Source organism: Panthera pardus, unplaced genomic scaffold (assembly GCF_024362965.1).
Source record: "Panthera pardus isolate Hobbes unplaced genomic scaffold, ASM2436296v1 HiC_scaffold_3, whole genome shotgun sequence".
In the NCBI taxonomy this organism is placed as follows: Eukaryota; Metazoa; Chordata; class Mammalia; order Carnivora; family Felidae; genus Panthera; species Panthera pardus.
In genome coordinates, this window is record NW_026526876.1 from 25,929,603 (window position 1) to 25,950,962 (window position 21,360).

Consider the following 21,360-nt stretch of genomic DNA (forward strand, 5'->3'; position numbering starts at 1 on the left):
CGGCCAGATCGGATGCTCCAGGAAGGAGGCGGCGAGTCAGGTTTGCCTAGGACGGCAGACTGCTCCACCAAAGAAGCTCCGTGCGCCTGGAGGAGAAGAAAGCACGCGCAAGTACGCCTGAGAGACACTGGCTTCCGGATGTTCTGAGACAGGAGAGGACAATGACCAAGAACGATGACCCACATCGTTCCTGGTGGGAGACACACCCCCTCCTCAACTCCAGCCCGGGACCCCTTTCAAGCTTTAGGACAAATTCAGAGTTCAAGAGGCTCAGATTAAAGCAGAAGGAACGGGAAGGAAGCAGAGTCTTTACCAGGAAGTAGGCCTTCTTTCCCACGTCGCTTTCCCTTTGGTGTGTGGTTGAGACGGTGCAGAGGTGTTGGTTCTGTGTCAGGGATCAGTAAACTATGGCTTGAGGGCGGATGTGGCCCTCAGCCTGTGTTTTCTAAATGAAGTTCTATTGGAACACAGTGTGTTCATTTGTTTACATATTACCTGTGGCTCCTTTTCCGCCATGCCAGCAGGCTTGAGCAGTGGTGACGGGGGCTTTGTGGCCTGCAAAGCCTAGAGTATTTAGGATCTGTTCCTTTATAGAAGTTTGCTGTCCTGTTCTGCACTAACACCTGTACCTGAATGCAGGGACCGAATAGAGAGCAGCGCTCAAGGCCCAGACTCAAGACCCCTTTGCACTCTTGACTCCATCACTTACTAAATAACCGACCTCGAGCAAGTTCCTTAACATCCTGGTGTCCTCAGTGCCCTCCTCTCGAAAATGGGCATCTGAGTCATGACTTCACAGGAGAGCTGTGAAGGTTAGGTGAGCAGGTGTAGTAAGGCAGCTGGAAATGTGGCCATAAATCTGTCCTCCTTTTGGTTGAAATAGAATTCGTATACCATAAAATTCACCCTTTTAAAGTGTACAATTTAGTGGTTGCCAGCATATCCAACAAGGTTGTGCAGCCGTCACCCCTAAGTCCACATCGTTTTCAACCCCACCGCCCCTCTCCCCCACCCCCCGCAAAAAGGAACTCCTGAATGATACCCATGCTGGGCCAAATAGTGACTGTACAGAGGTATCTGGTCCTAACCTCTGTAATCTATCAATATGAGCTTATTTGGGGGGGGAAAAAAAGAGTGTTTGTAGATGTGAAGGGTGTGCAGAATCTTGAGATGGGGAGATGATTCAGAATCTTTGTGATCACTTATGTCCTTATAAGAGAGACTCTCTGGCATTAAACTTCTGTTCACCTTTGATCATATCTTTGTAAGAAATTCTGGGTCTTAAAACTTCTTTGAGGGGCGCCTGGGTGGCGCAGTCGGTTAAGCGTCCGACTTCAGCCAGGTCACGATCTCGCGGTCCGTGAGTTCGAGCCCCGCGTCAGGCTCTGGGCTGATGGCTCGGAGCCTGGAGCCTGTTTCGGATTCTGTGTCTCCCTCTCTCTCTGCCCCTCCCCCGTTCATCCTCTCTCTCTGCCCCTCCCCCGTTCATCCTCTCTCTCTGTCCCAAAAATAAATTAAAAACGTTGAAAAAAAAAATTAAAAAAAAAAAAAAAACTTCTTTGAAAGAAGGTGCTATGGCTGTGTAATAATTATCAAATTTCTCTGGGTTTGCTGGAAGATACCGCTCATGGATTTGGGAAGCTCCCATCACTCTTATGGCCTGATGTTCAATGACACCAGGTTCTTTTGACCACAGACACTACACTGCGTCATTCATTTTCCACACTTGCCCGTCCCCCGACCCCACCCCCAACATTTTTGCATTCTCATTGCTTTTGCTGTTGGTAACTTCACACAAAGAAGAGTTTGTATGGTTTTGTTTTTCTGTAGCGTCAGAAAACTTATTTTTTGCTTTTGCACAATGTGGGGTAGGATTATAACATGTTGTTTATTCTTGTTTTTGCCGTGAAGCGAGGGGGAGGGGGAGGGTCACGAGGTCAGCATGCACTGAACAGTCCTGACTTTTGCAGCAAGTCCTTGTTTCGAGCCTTTGTCCTTACTGTTGGCTTTTTAAACAGAAGCCATGAGCAAGGATGCTCGCAGAGAGAGGGAAAAAGACACTAAAAATAGAGAATTATTTTCTAAAGCAAAACATACCATCTGAAGGGCCACGTTGTCCTTGAATTTGGAGGCACTTGACTATTCTGTGCCTCGCCGAACAATGTTCCCGTACAGATTTGAACTCTGTTGAGCAGGATTACTGTGGGTCAGTGAAGACAAGTCCAGTCTGTGAGCAAAGGGGTCATAGCTGTGTCCTCCATGAAGCTTTTAGCGTATGTTGTGCATGAATCCTCCAGAGCCTCTGTGAGCTCTGTGCCTAGACAGAGTGCCCTAAGGCAGCCTCAGAGTGAGGTTGAAAAGCCACAGGGAGTCAGGGGGGAGGTGGGGAGAAAACAGCAGATAGCTTCCATGGTGTTGGCCCTCCAGCTTTATGTTAGGTGGTGAGCTCCGGGTGTTGTTATTAGACTCGATAATTTATGCTACATACATTCCCCGGATCAAGAGACCATCTGGACCATTCTTTGAATGGATCAAAGATTGCACTGATTTTTTTTTTTTTTTTAATCCCAAGCTATTTTAGAACAACTAGGAGCTGACTGTTGAACCCTGGCCTAACCCTGAGGTCTGGAAATTCCAGTACTGTATGAACTGTCCTTTTTTTTTTTTTTTTTTTAAATTTTTTTTTTTTCAACGTTTTTTATTTATTTTTGGGACAGAGAGAGACAGACCATGAACGGGGGAGGGGCAGAGAGAGAGGGAGACACAGAATCGGAAACAGGCTCCAGGCTCCGAGCCATCAGCCCAGAGCCTGACGCGGGGCTCGAACTCACGGACCGCGAGATCGTGACCTGGCTGAAGTCGGACACTTAACCGACTGCGCCATCCAGGCGCCCCTGAACTGTCCTTTTAACATACCAGATTTCTTTACCCTGAGAAAGCAGCCCTGCCTCCGAGACCAGACAGGAGGCCTGCACGATGATGATAAAGATAGCAAACACGTATTAATGTGATCATTAGTAATGATGGCAAATGCTTCTGTGACACTCCATTTGTTCCAGATTGCCTTCTAAATGCTTTACAAATATCAACTCCCTTAATCTTCACAACGACCCTATGAAATAGGCACTATTATTGTTCCCGTCGTACAGATGAACAAACTGATGAGTGGGGTAAGTTGCCTGAAGTCATCCAGCTAAAAAGAGGTAGAGCAAGGATTCGAACCCAGCTGCCCACGCTGGTAGATGCCGTGTTATAGTGGCCCCTTGAGAAGAAGTCAGCTGCTGTCTGCAGCCTCTTTCCAAGTGAAGTGAGCCTGACCGTCATTACATATCCTCAGATGCACATTAGACACTCACCTGACTTCCATTGTTTGTGGGGATGGCTTGCCTCTCCCTGAGAAAGCATGGAGGCCACCTCTATATCCCCCGCATCAGGCAGGCCTTCGGCAAACCCCTGGCTTCATTCCCAAGTGTTAGCTGTTCCATCTACCAGAATGTGCTTTTGATGTAGATTCCCAGTCTGGGTAAGGCCGCCTCTGAGCTCTTGACGAGCCAGCTCATATGCCCAAACACTCAAAACTCACATGTCCTGGACTTGCCCAGCCATCTAGATCACGTATCTCTGAGGCACCGTGGAGGTGCTTTTCAGTCTTCATAATCTTATTTGAATGGATTTTGTCCAGAAATGATACCTTACATAATCAGGAAATTATATAACCTCTTAACCCAGGCTGGTTTTTCTCTCTTTCTTAAGTTTACTTATTTTGAGAGAGAGAGAGACAGGAAGAGGGGCAGAGAGAGAGGGAGAGAGAATCCCAAGCAGGCTCTGCATTGCCAGTGTGGAGCCCAGTGCAGGGCTCGAACTCACGAACCATGAGATCTTGACTGGAGCCAAAATCAAGAGTTGGACACTTAGCCAACTGGGAGCTACCCAGGCGCCCCACCCCACCCCCCGCCACCACGGCTGGTTTTTCTTAATGCTGGGCTTGACAGCAGATTCTTTTATAAAAATGAAAACCAGCATCTCAACCCGAAAGATGGTAATAGAACTCATACTCTGTATTTCTATTCAAGTTCTGGAATTAGAGAACAAATAATGGTTCTGAAATGGCCAGTACCATGGCGCAGACATATTTCTTGAGTGGACGTGTCCTTCTCACAGAAGCTGCAGAACAAACCACAGACACCAGTGGGGGGGGGGGGGCACTCCTACCGCGTGCCGTCCATGGGGCTCTGGGCCCAGTTGGGTTAGTGCTGCAGCCATGAGTGGGTAAAGCATGTGTTGCTTCTGTGTCGCTGTGTCTAGAGACCAGTGACCTCTCAGAACTTGCACTGACGTGATAGCACTTGACCCCCAAAGAGCCTCATTCTCAGTAGTTTACGCAGTAGCAGGTGTTTTGTTTTTTTTTCCTGGGGTCAAAACAGTGTGGATGTTGTGCAAGATGAGAGGCAGGAAATGAGCCACGGGACCTGAGCTGGGTCTGTTCTTGGATGTGCTGTGAAATGCTGCCCTTCCTTTGTGCCTCCGACGACACGCTTCCCACGCGTGGGGCAGAGCCCCTGGCGGGCTAGGACTTTGGCTCATACTTGAGATGATTTCTGAAGGTGCTGAGCTGATATAAGAAAGATTTCAGTTACCATGGTGACAAAGTTATTCCTCTTCCGGTTTCCCTTCCTTCTTGGTTGTAAGGTGTGGGGCAAGGCTCCATCCAGGGCTGGAATATCCCTAACGCTCAACCCTCGTTAATTTCCTCTTTGGCACTAACATCAGGCCTCGGGGGCACCTGTGTCTGCTGGGAGTAAGGAACTCTGTTCGATGTTCATTGTTATTTATTTTTATGGTTCCTTTCTCCCGATAGCAGACAATCTTGGTTTTCCATTTACCATTGTGATACGTTTCGTTTTTAAATGCTGAGTGTTAAAAAGTGAGTGTATTGTTTTTTGTTCATTTTTATTCTATTTTTTTTTAATGTTTATTTATTTTTGCGAGAGAGAGGGAGACACCGGATCTGAAGCAGGCTCCAGGCTCTGAGCTGTCAGCACAGAGCCTGACGCGGGGCTCAAACTCACAGACCGTGAGCTCAGGACGTGAGCTGAAGTCAGACACTTAACCGACTGAGCCACCCGGGCACCCCTATGATTTCTTTTTAATGTGAATAATGTACTGAGTCCTCAAGAGATGCCAGTGACATGAGTCAAGGGACCACGCTCTGAGAACCACTGCCAGGTGCATTGAATGGCTTCCTGAGAAGCCTCAAGATGCTAATGCCTGGCCTCAGTCTGGACCGGTTAAATGGGACTCGGTGCGGGGGGGGGTGGGGTATGGGGCACAGGCATCAAGTATACGGCAGAAATATCACAGCTGAGGTGTTGAACCACCACCCTGGCGTACCTAGCCACCGTCCGCACCTGCGCAGAGGGCAGCGTCCCCACCACCCTCTGACCCTGCATCTTGGTTGCGTCTTCTTCCTTCTCCTGCCTCTCACCCCTCACGTCCACTGCCTCCCTCATTTGGCTCTTCTTTTCTCCTCCCTAACTTGCCCACACCTACTCCTGTTGGTGACCCCCCTCCAGCGCTGCTTCTCAGGCTAAGACCTCACTGGCACCACACGCTTGCAGGTGCACCAGAAAATTTCCACATCGTACTGTCCTTCACAGCATCTGCTTTGCCAGCTCTTAAGTTGTCAGTCCAGTTTCTGGACATCTAAGGCTTTAGGGTTGTGTTCTCTGCCAGCAACGTGTATTAACAATGATGGTAATAATCATTATTGGGCTGTTACTGTGCACCTGTCACTGTTCTGAGCACTTTGCATGTATGAACTTCTATAATCTTTCCCAGGGCCGGGGCCGGGGGGTGGGGAGCGGTTTGCCATGCTCCAGATGAACAAACTGAGGCACTGAGACCTTAAATATCTTGCCCAGGGTTATACAACCACCAAGTGGCAGAGCCAGAATTCAAAGGCAGGCAGGCAGCCTGTCCCCAGAGCCCACATTCTGAGCTGATGGGACCCTAAGTCATCTACTCCCAGTCCTGACTCGGATGCCCTGGTGTGTGGTGAGTCAGCCGCACATCAGTGGAGAGTGCAGGCTACTCTCCACTGCAATGGGAAATTGAAATTTGGACCCAGTGTCTACTTCGATGACATTTGGAATTGATAACTTTCTTTATTTTCCACTTCAATCATAGGATCTCAGTGGGAAGCCCACAGCTTTAAATCCCATTAAGACTGTAACTCATCACCATTCAGAAGAGATCCACCTTAAATGATGTTGTGTGGGCTGGCTGTCAGGACTAGAAATCGAGGATGAAAAAAGCAGCGCCTGTAATCATTCTGTAACTGGCAATACTCTTAGCAGCCTCTGTGGTTCCTCATTAGTTGAGCTGAGATGTAGCCTCAGTGTTAGACGTTCTGGGGCTTTAGCTGCCTTTTAAAAAGTATCTGATTCTCATCCCAGTGCTTAATTGGAGAGAGACCTTTGGCCCCTTCCCATTCCTTATGGGAGAGCCCTATGTTTATGCTCATACTTTTCATCTTTTGTGATCCTTGGGTTGCTGTTTTAGGAGACTGAGTCTTCTGCCATGCACTGAAAGACCTTCTGCATGAGCTTGAGGGAAAATCTCAGGCAGCCAGATCCCCTGGAGACCTTCTGCCCCACTGAAGATTTTGAAACTGTGGGCACTGGGGACTAGGCATGGTAAACACTCCTATCTCCCCCCTCCATTTTCTAAGCCACTAGCTGTATAAAGCACTTTACATACGTCATTGCATTTACTTCTCCCACCAATCTCGTACCACAGAGAGTGAGCCCCTCTTCATTTTTCTAGGTGAAGCAGCAGAGACTCAGGAACTTCTGTTTTCCGGTGCTTGGGAGTCCATGAGGGAGGCAGGATTTGAAAGCAGATCTGATGAGCCTGCTTGCTTATATGTTCTATCCACCCCCAGGTGGATAAAGTTAGATATCATCTTATGAGGGGGAAATGCTTGGAAAGCATAAGTGAATATAGGAATAGAGGAACATAGGCCTGGCTTCTCTGTGGCTAGTTGATCTGAGCCAGTCCACTCCCCCCACTCAGACCATTTGAATAATGGTCCTATTTGTCACCTGCCCGTGCTAAGACTTCCAGACAAGGAGGATGTAAGGCTATTGGCCAGCAGGCGTGGGCACTCAGTGTGTCCCCGGGCTGGTAATGGGCAATGCTAGTCTGTGACTTCTCTTGGGGCAATGTCCAGGGACCCAGCATCTTTAGCATCCCCTATGCCCTGCTCTATATCTGCCCACTGTTAACTCTAGCACCTTCTTCTAAAATTCTTCTAAGGACTTGCTTTTAATAGCCAAGCTAAACTGATAATCAGTACTAGACAAGAACAGTGTTTCCCCAATACTCCCATGCATCAGAATCAGGAAGCTTGGTGAACACAGATCACTGCACCTGCCCCTAGAGTCCTGACTCAGTCGGTGACGCTGACGGTCTAGGGGCCACACTGGGAGAGCCACTGGGCTTCAGAGCCCAGTCCCAGTTTAGATGTGTCCTCAAGGTGTCTGGCTAATTAGGGACCCTGAGGATGGGAAGTTTCAGCCATGCTGGGGAAGATGCCTTTGGAAGATGGTGAGGAAGACATTTGGGATAGGCAGGCTCAGGCTTTTGTCCCTTCTTATCGTAGCAGTAGATAATGACCTATCTCATTTACATGCAGTGGCTTCACCTGTTCCCAGAGGTAATAAACCCCTGCTAGCTGCATCTCTGAGCATGCCTCCCTCTGTGGATGAAATGGCCTTTGCTCCTCATTATTTTGGATTCCCACACGAGTGCTTCTTGGTCTAGGATGCGCATTGGAATCATCTGGGGGTCTTGTTAAAATGAGAATTCTGACTTGGGAGTTTGGGGGTGGGGCCCAAATGACAGATTCCACACATCTGATGGGCACACAGCTGATGTCCCAGGTGCCGCTGGTCTGTGGACACGCTGTGCACGTCACATAACAAGGCAGAGCACACGTGTGGGGCGTGTTCTGTATCCCAGCTGTATGTGCCCCTAGCTCTTTCTGCTGCTGCACAATAGTATCACCTGGGGAGCTTTTCAAAACGTGGGCCACACCCCTCGGAGCTTCTGGCTTAGTTGTGAGCACTGGAATTTTTGAACCCCTTCCCAAGAGATTCCAACATGTAGCCAGGTTGGAAATCGCTGGCCCTTTACAAAGAAAAGAGGTGAACCCTTTTAGAAGCTCAAGTGTGATGCAGTGCCACGCCCTGGGTTGGCTGGTTGTGCGGGGGCAGGGCATGCACCGGTTCCGGAGAAGGGCTGCAAATAGCACCTGGGGGTCTTATTTAAACACAGATTCTGTTTCAGTAGCTTTGGGGAGGGGCCCAGGCTGCTGAGTCTCTAATAGGTGGTGCGCAGGGGTCGAGAGTGCTGTTGGTCCAGGCTGATGACGGAGTCTGAGGGCAGGACCGCGGGGCCGGCGTGATGCCCATTATCTCTGGCAGCAATGACAGCGGGAAGCTTTTCTCATATTGAGGATCAGAGGCTTTTGGTCCTCCCCTCCTCTCCCTTTCAACACCATCTTGAGGTCTCTGTCACTCAGCTTGGTCTTGACACAGGACACTGGGCAATACAGGTCAGTTCTCTTTTTATAACATTTGATGGTTTTTTTTTTTTTTCCTTTTCTCTCCACAGTACGAGATGCAAAAAATCTAATTCCTATGGATCCAAATGGGCTTTCAGATCCTTACGTGAAGCTGAAACTCATTCCTGATCCCAAGAACGAGAGCAAGCAGAAAACCAAAACCATCCGCTCCACACTGAACCCCCAGTGGAATGAGTCCTTCACGTTGTAAGTTTTGTCTTCCCCCCTTGATTGAATTCCCTCCCTACGCATCACAGAGCTGCCCGCCTCACTGTGAGAGGTAACGAGGCGGGCCTGTTGTAAATGCCTTTAAACATGGCTCCATTACTGGGACTATCTCAGACCACTGCTAAGAGGTCGCTGCTGTCACCGCTGTTTGGTGGATGGTAATTTGGTTTACCGGGGGTTACGTAATGCAGGCCCCAAATAGCATCAGAACCTACCCTGTACAAAAAATACTTTATGTTAAACACACAGTGTATAAAAGTATAAAGTGTGTCCGCCTCTTGATGGACTTAAGTTCTTTGGAGGTTTAGGGGAAGGTGAGAATTTAAAAATTGTTAAAACCTGGAATACAGGAGTCACATGCTGTCACCCCTGAAATGGAAAAATCATCCTCACCTTTCAACGGGGAAGACTTCTTGGAGGAGGTGACGTTTAAAACGGGGTTTAAAGGAGTGCCAGGATTTCAGAGGCAGAGATGGTAGAAGGAGAAAGAAGGAAGGAGGCAGCGGGAGGAGGCGTAAAACCGTCAGGGTTGAGAGAAAGCACTGCCTGCAGCCGAGCACAAACAAGTGACAGACCTTGTAGACTAGGACACGCGGGAAGCAGTTTATGTGTGGACAACCCCAAAGGGAGCTCTTTTGTGTAGAACAGAGGTTGACAAGCTTTGCTCTATAAAGGGCCAGATAGTGAATATCTTAGACTTCCTGGGTCATACAGTCTCTGTTGCAACCACACAACTCTGCTGTTCTCAAATCAAAAGCATTCATAGACAGTATATATGCAAATTGTCATGGCTGTTTTCCAATAAAACTTTATTTACAAAAACAAGCTGTGGGCCAGATTTGGCCTGTGGGTCCTAGTTTGCTAACTGCTAGTCTGGAGCTTTGACTGCCATGGCCTGGTACTCTGTTGGCAGTGGGGAGCCACAGGAAGAGAATTGAATATACTATTGTTGTTTGAATGTCAGACTCCTATCATGAGCACGTGGCGTCTCCCAGGAAGCGACGGTCTAGATAACCTTGTGCGTGTGCTCTTTTGTAGCAAATTGAAACCTTCTGACAAAGACCGACGGCTGTCCGTAGAAATCTGGGACTGGGATCGAACCACAAGGAACGATTTCATGGGATCCCTTTCCTTTGGAGTCTCGGAGCTGATGAAGATACCGGCCAGTGGATGGTAAGGATGCCCAAGGTTGTATATGTCCGTGTCATCCAAAGGTTAATCGTCTCTAAACGCGAGAGCCCTTAGAGATTCAGCAAACTGGCTTTGGTCTGAAATGACCATTGACTGTGAGGTTATCTGGCTGTGGTCTCCCCACAGGATGCATTTCAGAAACAGCCGGTCTAGAGGTGGAAGGAGAGATGTTGCTGAACCCGTAGTGGCCCAAATGTGGCGTTCCTAACTCTCCTTCCCTCCGTGTCTCCCAAAGGTACAAGTTGCTTAACCAAGAAGAAGGTGAGTACTACAACGTACCCATTCCAGAAGGAGATGAAGAAGGAAACGTGGAGCTCAGGCAGAAATTCGAGGTGAGGACATCAATGAAATGGTGGGAACTGCCTTTCCTTTGGAAAGCTTGACTTCAGGCAGGGCCAGGGTTTGTGGTCACACTGCTGAAAGACAAAAAGCAACTTAAGTGTTCATCTTTTTCCATATTTAAGAACAGAAATGCCGCCTAATCGCCTTCCTTGGCAAGCTGTGTTCACATTCTAGGCCTGATTATCATTTTAGAGAACAGAGACCAGAACTATCCCAGAAATAAGCACGGGTGATTTCTGCATAAGAAATTGGCTGGCACATCCGTGGGGAGACAGGCAGTGTTCCAAGTGCAGTGTTCTCCTGGAAAGAAGGACTGTGCTTCTCCAAATGGCAGGGGGACACTCTGGCATTAGCTCAGGCGGTGGTTTGGGTGTGATTAAGCCAGCACCTTCATTTTTGCTCCAGACCTTTGGAAAAGGCCAGCTCGTTGTCTCCTTCCCAGTGAGGGTCTGTGTTTGCCTTCCGTCCCAGATTTATCTGTCTCGCCTCCCTGTCCTGCTGTGCTCTCCCTCTCCTCCTCACTTCCCTCTTTCTCTTCTCCTCTCTGTCTGTACTTCTCTTCACTTTCCAGACACCTCCGCTGTTAACGAACGTTCTTTTCTCTAAGCACCTGCCGTACTTTCCAGGTCACAGCTTTTAATCTTTTCTGTTTCCTCTAATCACCTGCACTTTGGCTGTTTGAGGCATTCGTACAGTAACCATACCAGTCTGTGTAACTGGTTCATTTCTTTTTGAATCTTTCTCTTCTTCAGGCTAATTAGGATTCCCGGAAATTCCCGTACCCTGAAGAAACACACACACACACACACACACACACACACACACAGAGGTGTACAGATACTTGAACTGTTACTGAAAATACTGACACTAATGAGGTGCAGGTGGTTTTGTTTTCCTCCCTCCGTCGTTTCCTTCTCTCAAAAAAGTTTGCGCTAAAGAAACACGTAGGTCATATGGAGGTAGAATGAATTCCTAGGGACATAAAAATGTTCAGAGTGCTTCTGTTACGCTGGTACTTGGTTGAAGTGGATGCTGGTGGCAAATGCTTAAGGTCAGGGCTGAGCCCGGATGCCCTCAGAAGGATGAAGGAGTCACACATGGTATAAGTCAATGGCAAGGGACAGCAGTCCGTGGCAAGGGACAGCAGGCCTCAGGACTGGTGACAGTAGGGTGTGGACTGTGTCTAAAGGTGGCCGCTGTTACTCAGCACCCGTTGACTGCTGCCACACACAAATGAGGGACCTTCTGGCCACCAGACCTTCTGGTTCTTCAAGAGAAGCCAAGAATCCAGATGGTTTGATACGACGTCTTCTGACTTCTTTTAATATTGGCAGCTCATTAAAACTCAGCTTGGTGTAGGTCAAACACACATCTATTGGTGTAAACACAGGTAAAATTCAGCTAGTGGAAATCAGCTTGTAATCTCTGCTCCTAAAAAATATAGGGGGACATATATATATACACACATATATATATTTATTTTTATTTATAAATATAATATATAATTAATTTATAACATATGTTTATGTTTATTTATAATGAAGTTCTTTGCGAAGGGGCCTTGTAATACTTAGAGGCATTCAAGTGCAGAGATGGGTAAGGCTTGGGGTAGCTTCCAGCATCTATGCCAGGCATAGCTGTTTTTCTATTTATTTTTTCCTTCACTTGATGCATCAACTACTCCCACCTTCACCCCTCCCCTCCCCCGAGCCGAGGACAGTAGCCCCATCCCCAGCATCACACCACCTCTCTGAGGGCTGAATCCTTCCAGAGACTTCTGGGCTGCCGAGTGCGGGCACTACTCCTACATCCCAGGCAGGGAAAGAGCCAAAAAGGTGAACGGAGCCTTGCTGACGTTCAAGCTATAGGTGTAGATCATCAGCAATCAACGGGTCAGGATCTGCTGGTATAGGATGCAGTTGAGGGCAGAACAGTACTGAGGCATCATGATGGCGTCTCTCTTGGAAATACCCAAGACTTGGCTTTGCTGACGGAGAAATATTGACCCACTTTTTATGCTTCATTTCCTTGGCTTCCTGGCGAGTAACCTTCCTGTTTTTCCGGGCAGTGAGTGTAGCTTTTTATAAAGGTCAGAGTTCCAAACTCAAAAAACACAAGGGGCCGGGTGTGAGGGCTCGAGGCCAGAATTGCATTTCTCTCTAGAAGCCGGTTAGAGGCCACGTGTGTCATGCCCGTCACTCTTCTCCCTCCCGGCAGTGCACTTTGCACCGGAGTTCTGAGAGCCCAAGGCCAAGTGCAACAGAGGGCCAGAGCCTCTGCCGTCCAGCTTACAGACTTCTGTGCCCAGAGCACCCATGTGAGCTGCGTTCTGGCTTCTTCTTTAAACATCTCTCAGCTTCCTTAGACTTCACTGGAATTGCATGAGCTCGTTTTACTGAGAGTTGCAGGCGACCAGGCAGTAAAGCCACTCGATAGCAGTGTCAAGAAGATGCTGAGAATTTTATGACAACTGTTGTGTTGTATTTTTAAGATACTTATAGTTTATAAAATTATATAAAATTATATAATTATAACAAAATATTATATTTGTTTTTGAGAGAGAAGAGAGACAGAGCACGAGCCAGGGGGGAGGGGCAGAGAGAGAGGGAGACACAGGATCCGAAGCAGGCTCCAAGCTCCGAGCCGTCAGCGCAGAGCCTGACGCGGGGCTCGAACTCACGAACCGCGAGATCATGACCTCAACCGATGTCGGACCCTCAACCAACTGTTGTGTTGTATTTTAAAAACAATATCCGGATCTGATTTCAGACAGGAGTTATCGTGTAACGGTGTTCTGTTGAGGTCTGTCAGTGTGAAACTGGCAATATTTCCCCCGGATCCAGCTGTTGGGAAGCCGCGTGCCAAGGCAGAAGGGCCGTGTCCGCATTTGAGCAGTTCTAGGTGACAGCCAGCATTCCCAAGCGGGGTGCCACCTGCACCAAGTGCAATTTGGGGAACTTCCTCTAATGCCCACCCCACTTCCTCCCTCTCCACCCCCAGCCATGGTATGACTGCTTCCTGGCGTCTGCAGACTCCCTTCTTTGTACGTGTCTCTCCACGTACTTGCCATCCTGACTGGCTTTCCAGCATCTGAATCCTTTTCTCCTCCACCCGCTCTTTCAGAGATACGAGATACTTTGCCACCCTCTGGTAACAGTATGATTCAGCTGAAATGTTTAATTTGAAGTTCAGTGGTGAATCATGACTGGGGAAAAGACAGCATGATGACTAATCCTTTCAGGAATCGGCAGGACTCGGTGGCATTGTGTACCATCGAGTCCGCAGGGTGATTCTTTCCATGACCAGCTCTGTTTTCTGGAAAGAGTTAACTACGTGTGGTTTTCAAATCCTCTTCCAAAAACCAAAAGCCATCCAATCTGATGGAGGAAAAACCCAAACAAATGAGCATTTACAGTTCTACCACCGCATTAGTATTTATCCGGTAACGTGGGGGGAAATGTTTTTAATGTATCGCTGATTCTAGAATTCTGGCTAACAGAATGATAAGTGGGGAAAGCTTTTAGGAGCCAAAGAAATCCCAAGATGGTTGGAAATGACCTGATTCTGTAACACATTGTCCCCCCTCAAGCAGTTTATCTGCTCGAAAGTCAAAACAAGCCAGAACCTTGGCCCCAGTGTTTATGGAAAGTATATCTGTGGGTCTTTAAGCTGATCTATGTTTGTCTTCAAATAAAGTACACATAGTTCCTGATTCACAAACACAAGTTATATATCTGTTCATTTGTTCAATAATAAGTTTCCAGCAATGAGTAGAACAAACAGTGCCTCCTGTCTGTGGGGCTTATCTCCGTACCTTTGGGCCCTGTGTCAGGTTTTGGGAATGAAGCAGGGAGCTTATAGAGAAATAAGCATATTAGAACCCCCTGTGCTGCTCAGGGATTCTCCAGGACCTCCTCTCACTATAGAGTGGATCCAGGATTATGGTTCCTTCCTCCCGCTTCTGGGTCCCCACTCCCTGCGATGAGGCTCAAGGCCAGCGTTGGAGAGAGGGTCTGCCTTCCCTTACAGGTGGTCCAGAGGCTGGCTTAGCCCTCGCTCAGCAGACTTCCTGCAAAGGGTCACTGTAAATATTTTAGGCTTTGCGGGCCTCAGGGTCTCTGTCTCAAGCACCACACTCTGCCTCTGTGCCACGAAAGCAGCCACAGAAAGGATGTCAACAAAGGGCATGGTTGTGTTCTATTAAAACACTCTTTGTAAGAACAGGTGACAGACCAGATCTGGTCCATGAGCCATAGTTCACTAACCCCTGGACTCTGTGTTAGAATCAACTCCTGGTTCTGCCAGTTATTAACCATGTGACTTCCCTGGGTGTGCCCTTCAGTGTAAATGAGAATAATAATAATAGTATTTTATTATACTAATATTATACTAATTATACTAATTTTATTATACTAATTTTATTATAAATTATACTAATTTTATTATAATAATAGTACTTGTTTTAAAGATCAAATTAGGTTGTCAGTAGAAACGTCCTAAAAGTATACTTTTTATACAAGTGTTTTATCATCATCCCTCAACATGTGTCATTGCAGAAAGTAGGTTAGGGAGGGTGCTTTTTTTTTTTTTTTTTTTTTTAAACTTCTGTAGCGTCCCTAAAAAAAAAAAAAATTAATTTTGATATTGAAATTGTGTTCTAAATGGTTGGCAAGGTCTGTGTCCTGTGCTCCAGCCATATTATGAAGTAGGGACATATTGATGAGAACTTTACCACCATTCATAACGTCAATTTTATGGGGAAAATAACGTCTTCATTTACATTTCGATGGATTTCCAGAACATGATGTGTGTGTAAATTGGGAACTTTGTGTAACTATAGGTCAGGTGATCTCTGGACGAAACGGGGTTTCAGGGGAGTTGTCGGGGGAGTGGGTGGAGTCTGACGCCGAGGGGTCTGTGTGCACTGACATTTCTCAGTACGATAATTTGGTATCGGGCCCTGAGCCAGGACGCAAAAGGGCACGTTTGAAAGATGCTTGACACGAACCACCCCTCTTCGGAACCCAAGTATCATCGTAAGCACAGCAGCAGCTAACTGTTCATCCAGATAAAGACAGAAATCGCACAGTTGGTTTATTAGTGATTGCGTTTGCATGCAAAGTCCAGCGTTTCTGTCGCTGTCACGTTGCTGTTTTGATCTTTTACAAAATCTGGGATCTGAATCATTCTCCTCTTGAGCCATGCCTCGGGAGTTCTGCGCGGCATTCAGCTTCCCACCTGGAAGGAGAGTAACTTCTGACCACATCTTTTCATTTTAAAACCTTTCCAGGGGACTTTCTTGTCCTCGGTCCGTCTCCGAGGTCATTAGTGAGCTTGGGCATTTTTGTGCTGTGTTTATTAGTCTCGTTGACTCTTCTCCTGAGCCCTTTGGGCCACGTCTGCCTCCAGCGTTGGGGTTGTCCTAGAATCAAGAACCAGGGAGAACGTTTGGGGGAGGAGAAAAGGAGACGTGTGCTGTGCAACCACTCTCCGGCCCTTCCTCTGAAGCCAGCGGCCTGTGGCCCCGGTCTTATCCCCGCCCCACATCCCCATCTCTGATGCAGAGCCTTCCCGCCAAGGCTTGGCCCCTCGCCCTTGGGGCAGTTTCTTTCTAACCAAGACCTTCTTCCCTAGTCTTGGCTCCTCATAGAGAAATGAAGCAGTAAGGCTGATGGCCCGAGCCCTGGACCCGGCCCCCCCACCCCCCCCCCCCCACCCCCGGGCCAACAGCACCTGAGCACAGGCTCAGGAGATGGAAACCACTCCCTGCTTCTTCCCATTTCATAGTTCAGTATTTAACAAAATAAAAGCCGACTTCTCCCATTTTGCTCCAGGACCACAGCCACTACCTCCAATTTGTATTTTGAGGAGTTGCCACTACAGATGGACTTGAAATGAACTCATTTTTACCAGGGGGGTCGCTTGTCTCTCCCACATCGTGTTTACAGTTATTGGAGATTTCTGCTGTAAAAAAAAAAGTCCAGCAGCTTTCCTTAAAGGAGACTGCACCGTTCTCTCCTGGCCCGATTGTCGAGGCATTTTGCTGTTCTCACCATTTTGTTCCAGATAATTAAAGTAGAACAAGATGAGAAGCTCGAAGCACCTCGTTCTGTACTTGCCACCCACTGCTGGAGTAGGAACTCCAGGGAAAGTTCAAATCTAATAGGAAAAAACGGAAGTTAAAAAGCAAAACAGACACATTCATAGCAGAATTAAGATGGTTAAGAAGCAATGCACTTTGGGCTTTGTCTGCCGTGGAGTATTCCTGTTGTCAGAAAATAATGGAAAGCTGTGTCCCATTAGAGAGCTGGCGAATGATCCAGCACAGATAGCCCTCTGGAGTGTCAGGGTTCAAGAGGACAAGCCGAATGTGTTGAACTTGCCGTGTCGCCTGAAATGCGGGTGCGCTCTCCCTAGAGAAACGCTTGCAGAGTTCTCTGAAGAGAAATTCATGACCAGGTGTGAGGTACGGCAGTGGCTCTTGGGGCGAGGTCTTGACTACCAGCTGCCATCCTGTCCCTTCCTGGGAGCAGCAGGTGGGATGCTGATGGGGACAGAGATGACAACGGCAGTGAGCCCAGAGAGTGACCGCTAAGCTCCAGGCGGTTTCCGTGCTGAGCCCTAAGACCACTTGCCTTTGAGAGGGGGTCCTGCACCCAGGTGGGAGCCTCAGCCGGGGAGTTAGGCTGCTGGGGTTCAGATCCTGGCTTGTCTACATCCCGGTCGCGTGAACTTGGGCAGGTTACTCTGCGTTTCAGCATGGTGTTCTAGAAAGAGGATACAGTTTGGAGTAGTCATGGCTCCACATCCTTGCTGTACTGCTTCCTAGCAGTAACCTTGAATAAGATGCTTGAATTCTCCGATCTTTAGTCTGTGAAATGGAGGCAGTAATAGTACCTACTGCACAGCATTGCTGTGGCGATCCATTCAGCTCATTTGTGTAAGTTGCTTAGCCTAGTCCCGGGCATATAGTAAGCGCTCAATAAATGTTAGCTAGGACTTTTTTTTTTTCCTTTTTTTGCATTCGTTATGGCTGATTATATAAAAGAGACTCAGGTTTGTTTTTTTTACTTACATTTATGAAAACTTACAAACTCTGACACTATACTTGTATGTGCAAAGAGGTGCTACAGAGAGGCAAGAGCATTTGAGAAGTTTTGTCAAGGAGTCATTCCTGAGAACCAGTAGATTGATTGTCCCCACATTCACTGCTTTCTAGAGCCTGAAACTTAACTCCAGTTCTCTCGTGATACCCTCAGTGGCAGGCTTCCCAGCCCGTCGCTGCTTTGGCTCAGTTTCCCATGGGCGTGGCTCACAGGCAGCATTTCAGGGTTGTTTGAACTTGAATGCTTCCCCGATTGGCAGCTTGGCCAGTGCCACCCTCGGCCTCACCCCTGTCCGTGCATCCTCTGTGCTCTGCCCAGGACCTCACATTGACACCCTTAGAATAACTCTCATTCTCCCCAATTACAGACCGTCACCTCACTCCTCATCTGTACAGACTTTATCTTCAGGTGGTCAAGGAACACGAGACGTTCTTCTGCCCATGGAATCAGGCCAGCCCATAGGAACCAAGCTTATTCATCTCTGCCGGTTTGAGCGCATCGTCAGCTAGATAATCACATAACCCTGGGGCGCCTGGGTGGCTCAGTCAGTTAAGTGTCCGGCTCTTGATCTCAGCTCAGGTCATGATCTCGCGGTTCATGGGGCCGGGCTGTGTGCTGACCGTGCAGAGCCTGCTTGAGATTCTCTCTCCCCCTCAGTCTGCCCCTCCCCTTGCTCACACTTTCTCTCTCTCTCTCTCTCTCAAATAAATAAACATTTTTTAGAAATTTAAAAATAACAATCACAGAATCTTAAATTTCAAGGAGTAAATAGCTGCATTTTCCCATACCTTGAAAATCCTCTAGGGCCGTGCTGATTAATTCAGTAGCCACCGGCCATAGGTGCCCATCGAGCACTGAAAATATGGCCAGTCGGAGGTGAGATGTGCTCTGTGTATGAAGTACACATTGGATTTCAAGGACTCCGGAAAAAGAAGAGAGTGTAAAATACCTCAATAATAAGCGGTATATTGGTTGTATGCTGAAATAATATCTTGGGTATGTTGGGTTAACTATATAATTAACAAATCTGCTATTTTATTATGTACTTTTATATATCAGTATTAAACGTATTATTGAAATTAGTCGGGTTAGTTGGTTAGTTGCTTTAGTTAAATTAGTTGGTTTAGTTGGTCAGTTGCTTTAGTTGGTTAAATTTTTAATAAGGGAGGTGACTAGGAAACTTAAATTTACATATGTACCTCACCTGGTATTTCTGTTAGGGCTAGTCTAGAACATTCCTCTCAATAAAGAACAGTTCGTTATGGGGTGGGGACTAAAATGCAAAACCAGTGACTTTCTAATGTATTTTTCCTGGGCTTATAAGTCATCACTATCCAAAAGAACCAGATTCCCTCAAGATGCAGGGCATGTTGCTGGGCCCAGATAAGTTTTGTTTGCTGCTTTTTGGTTTTGGGTTTGTTTGTTTGTTTGTTTGTTTGTTTGATTGGCATGGCCAAATAATTAGTAGAAGGATGTAACAAAGCTGAGGTGATATTTGAGTTACCTAGTAATTTGATGATACACGTTTCTAATAGTAGATCCAGAAGTCAGCGAAATCTATGGAGAATCTCCGGTCAGTTGGAAAGCTGTCAGCAGAGTTCTAATCTGGCTCTCTCTTCTAGTCACAAAGATGCTTTACCTCCTGGACTTTCCTAAAAGTGTTACCTAAGGGCTCTGAACCTGTGAGCCACATTAATTTTAACATATTTTGGAAACAAGGTGACACTCAACTTTCCATGGCTGAAATGTTTTATTTGGAGTGTTTTATTTGTTTGACTAGGTTCTGCAAAATGTCCATTGGTCAGAATCTAAAGCAGGATTAGCAGTGGCTTCGCTGATGTCTGTGCCTTCACAGTTTTTGTGACCATTGAGAAGCATATCAGGATCTAAAGCAGAAGCAGACAACATAAAATTGACAAGCATGCTCCATTAGAATGGGGTTAGTGATAGAGGTCCAGAAACTACTAGAAAGAAGTATCCCCCTGAAGACGCTACAAATTGACCTAAGATCACACATTGTATCTCCTTTTATTTATTCCGGAGAAACATTTCGAGATTATCCCTGTTACTGATTAACAAATTAATATGATCCGCTTACTGTGAAAGTATTTAAATCAACACAGATGAGTCTCCGTTGCCAGGTTATATGTGGATAGAGCAAGCAAGCATTTTCCTGTTTACTGTTGCTGAAATTGGATTTTCCGAAAGCCTCCATTGTCTTTGAAGACTTTATCTAATTCAGGATGTTCTTCTGTGGATGAGAAAAAAGAAAATAGTTCATTGGAGACCCTCAGATAAATTGTAGCTATTTGCTGATTTGATCGGGCCTGCTACTGTTACTATGGAAACCTGAGTACTTTCCAGTGACCTTTTGGACACAAAACAGAAAATCTATGTGCCCCAATATAGATTCTGCTTTTTTTTTAAAAAAAAATTTTGGTCCTTAAGTAGCTTAATTAACTAATTTCTGAACTGTGCAACGTTAAGGGGGAAAAGTCTATAAAATGCACATCACTTGAAGGATATTTTAATCTTTGTAGTTCAGCTCTGTCTTAGAAACAAACCTTAAACTGAAATGAGGCAAGGTTTAGCGTTGGAAATCATTTTCGCGCATTCATTAGATCATTGTCAACAGAGGTTAACACAACCGCTCAACTTAGCAGACTCCAAGAAAGCTTCCAAAAGCAACTGCAGAGAATTTGTGATTAGTCTGTAAGGGAGGGCGAATGCATTTATATCATAGCATTGGCAACATGCTTTCAGCTTAATTTCTCTTACGGAAATGACTTTGCTGGGAAACCAGAAAAAGATTGTACATTCCAGTTGTCTGTTCCACCCTAACGGATTCCTGAAATGACCCAAAAAGCCTCGTGTTTGTAGCTATGGGGTTGGCCTTATGGATGGATATTGCTGGTTCAATAAACAGGGCAAGCCTAATACGAAATGTTAGAGGCAGCTCTCCACGTGAAACCAGGCCCCGGTACCCACAGGAGATTAGCAGGGCAGGAACTGGAAGGTAGGAAGATCGAGCCAGCGTCTCTTGGCACTAACACAGACACGGGGCACTAACGTGGGGCCCCCAAGCACTGACCCGGGTCCCTATGGTTTTAGCCTAAGGACCAAAGAAGAAGTTAAGGCCCCTTAAAAGAGGAAAGCCTAGAATAAGTGTGACCTATCCATACATAATGCTGTTCGCTGTTTTTCCCAAGGAACAAGTCCTACGAAGAATTAGAATTGGGGACCTAGAGAGGTCAGTCCCAAGGATTCTGAACTCCCTGGGTAATCCTGGAAAAGAAAGCGGCGACCACTCTGGTGCTCCCCAGATCCCCACGGCTCCAAGTGTGGTACGGGGACCAGCGGCATCTGGGAGCTTGTTAAAAGCGCAGAGGCTCGGGTCCCATCCTGGACTTTTAACTGAGTCAGAATCTGATTTTCACAAGATCGCCAGGTCGTTCCTATCCCCTTTAAGATTTGAAAAATGCCCTTTGGAGAGGATGTGACCTGTTGACGAGTGAGTGAACAAGCTTATATTCTCCACTGGCTGTGGAGGGGATGAGGCCAGACTCCATTATGCCCAGCATCCTAATTAAGTGGGACAGGCATCGCACCCACCCACCTGCTGGTGTCTGGCCCATGCGTGCTTTTAATATTTTAAGTGACTTTTTAAGCTTAAAATTTGCAACACCTGAAAACTAGGTGGAATTCATATTTCAGTGTCCACAGAGTCTGTTAACACAACCACGTTCATTCCTTCGTTGGCAGTGGCTGCTTTCATGCTGCAAGGGCAGGAATGTGTCCCTGCAGTAGACGTTGAAGGGTCTATAAAGCCTAAAACACATGCTGCCTGGTCCTTTACAGAAAACGTTT

The 21,360-nt window shown here is 47.0% G+C and overlaps 1 protein-coding gene across 3 annotated transcripts in view; it reads left to right on the plus strand.

Moving 5' to 3' along the window:
- The window catches only part of PRKCA (protein kinase C alpha), a 400,238-nt gene that overhangs the window by 301,761 nt on the left and 77,117 nt on the right, over nucleotides 1–21,360 (plus strand). For all 3 annotated transcript variants that reach the window (XR_002084981.2, XM_019466454.2, XM_019466455.2), the window contains exons 6-8: nucleotides 8,677–8,833; nucleotides 9,893–10,027; nucleotides 10,281–10,377. Coding sequence is in view for 2 of the 3 variants with exons in the window: in XM_019466454.2 (XP_019321999.1) it covers nucleotides 8,677–8,833; nucleotides 9,893–10,027; nucleotides 10,281–10,377 (389 nt within the window). In the remaining variant the exon portion in view is untranslated. The remainder of the gene's footprint in view (nucleotides 1–8,676; nucleotides 8,834–9,892; nucleotides 10,028–10,280; nucleotides 10,378–21,360) is intronic.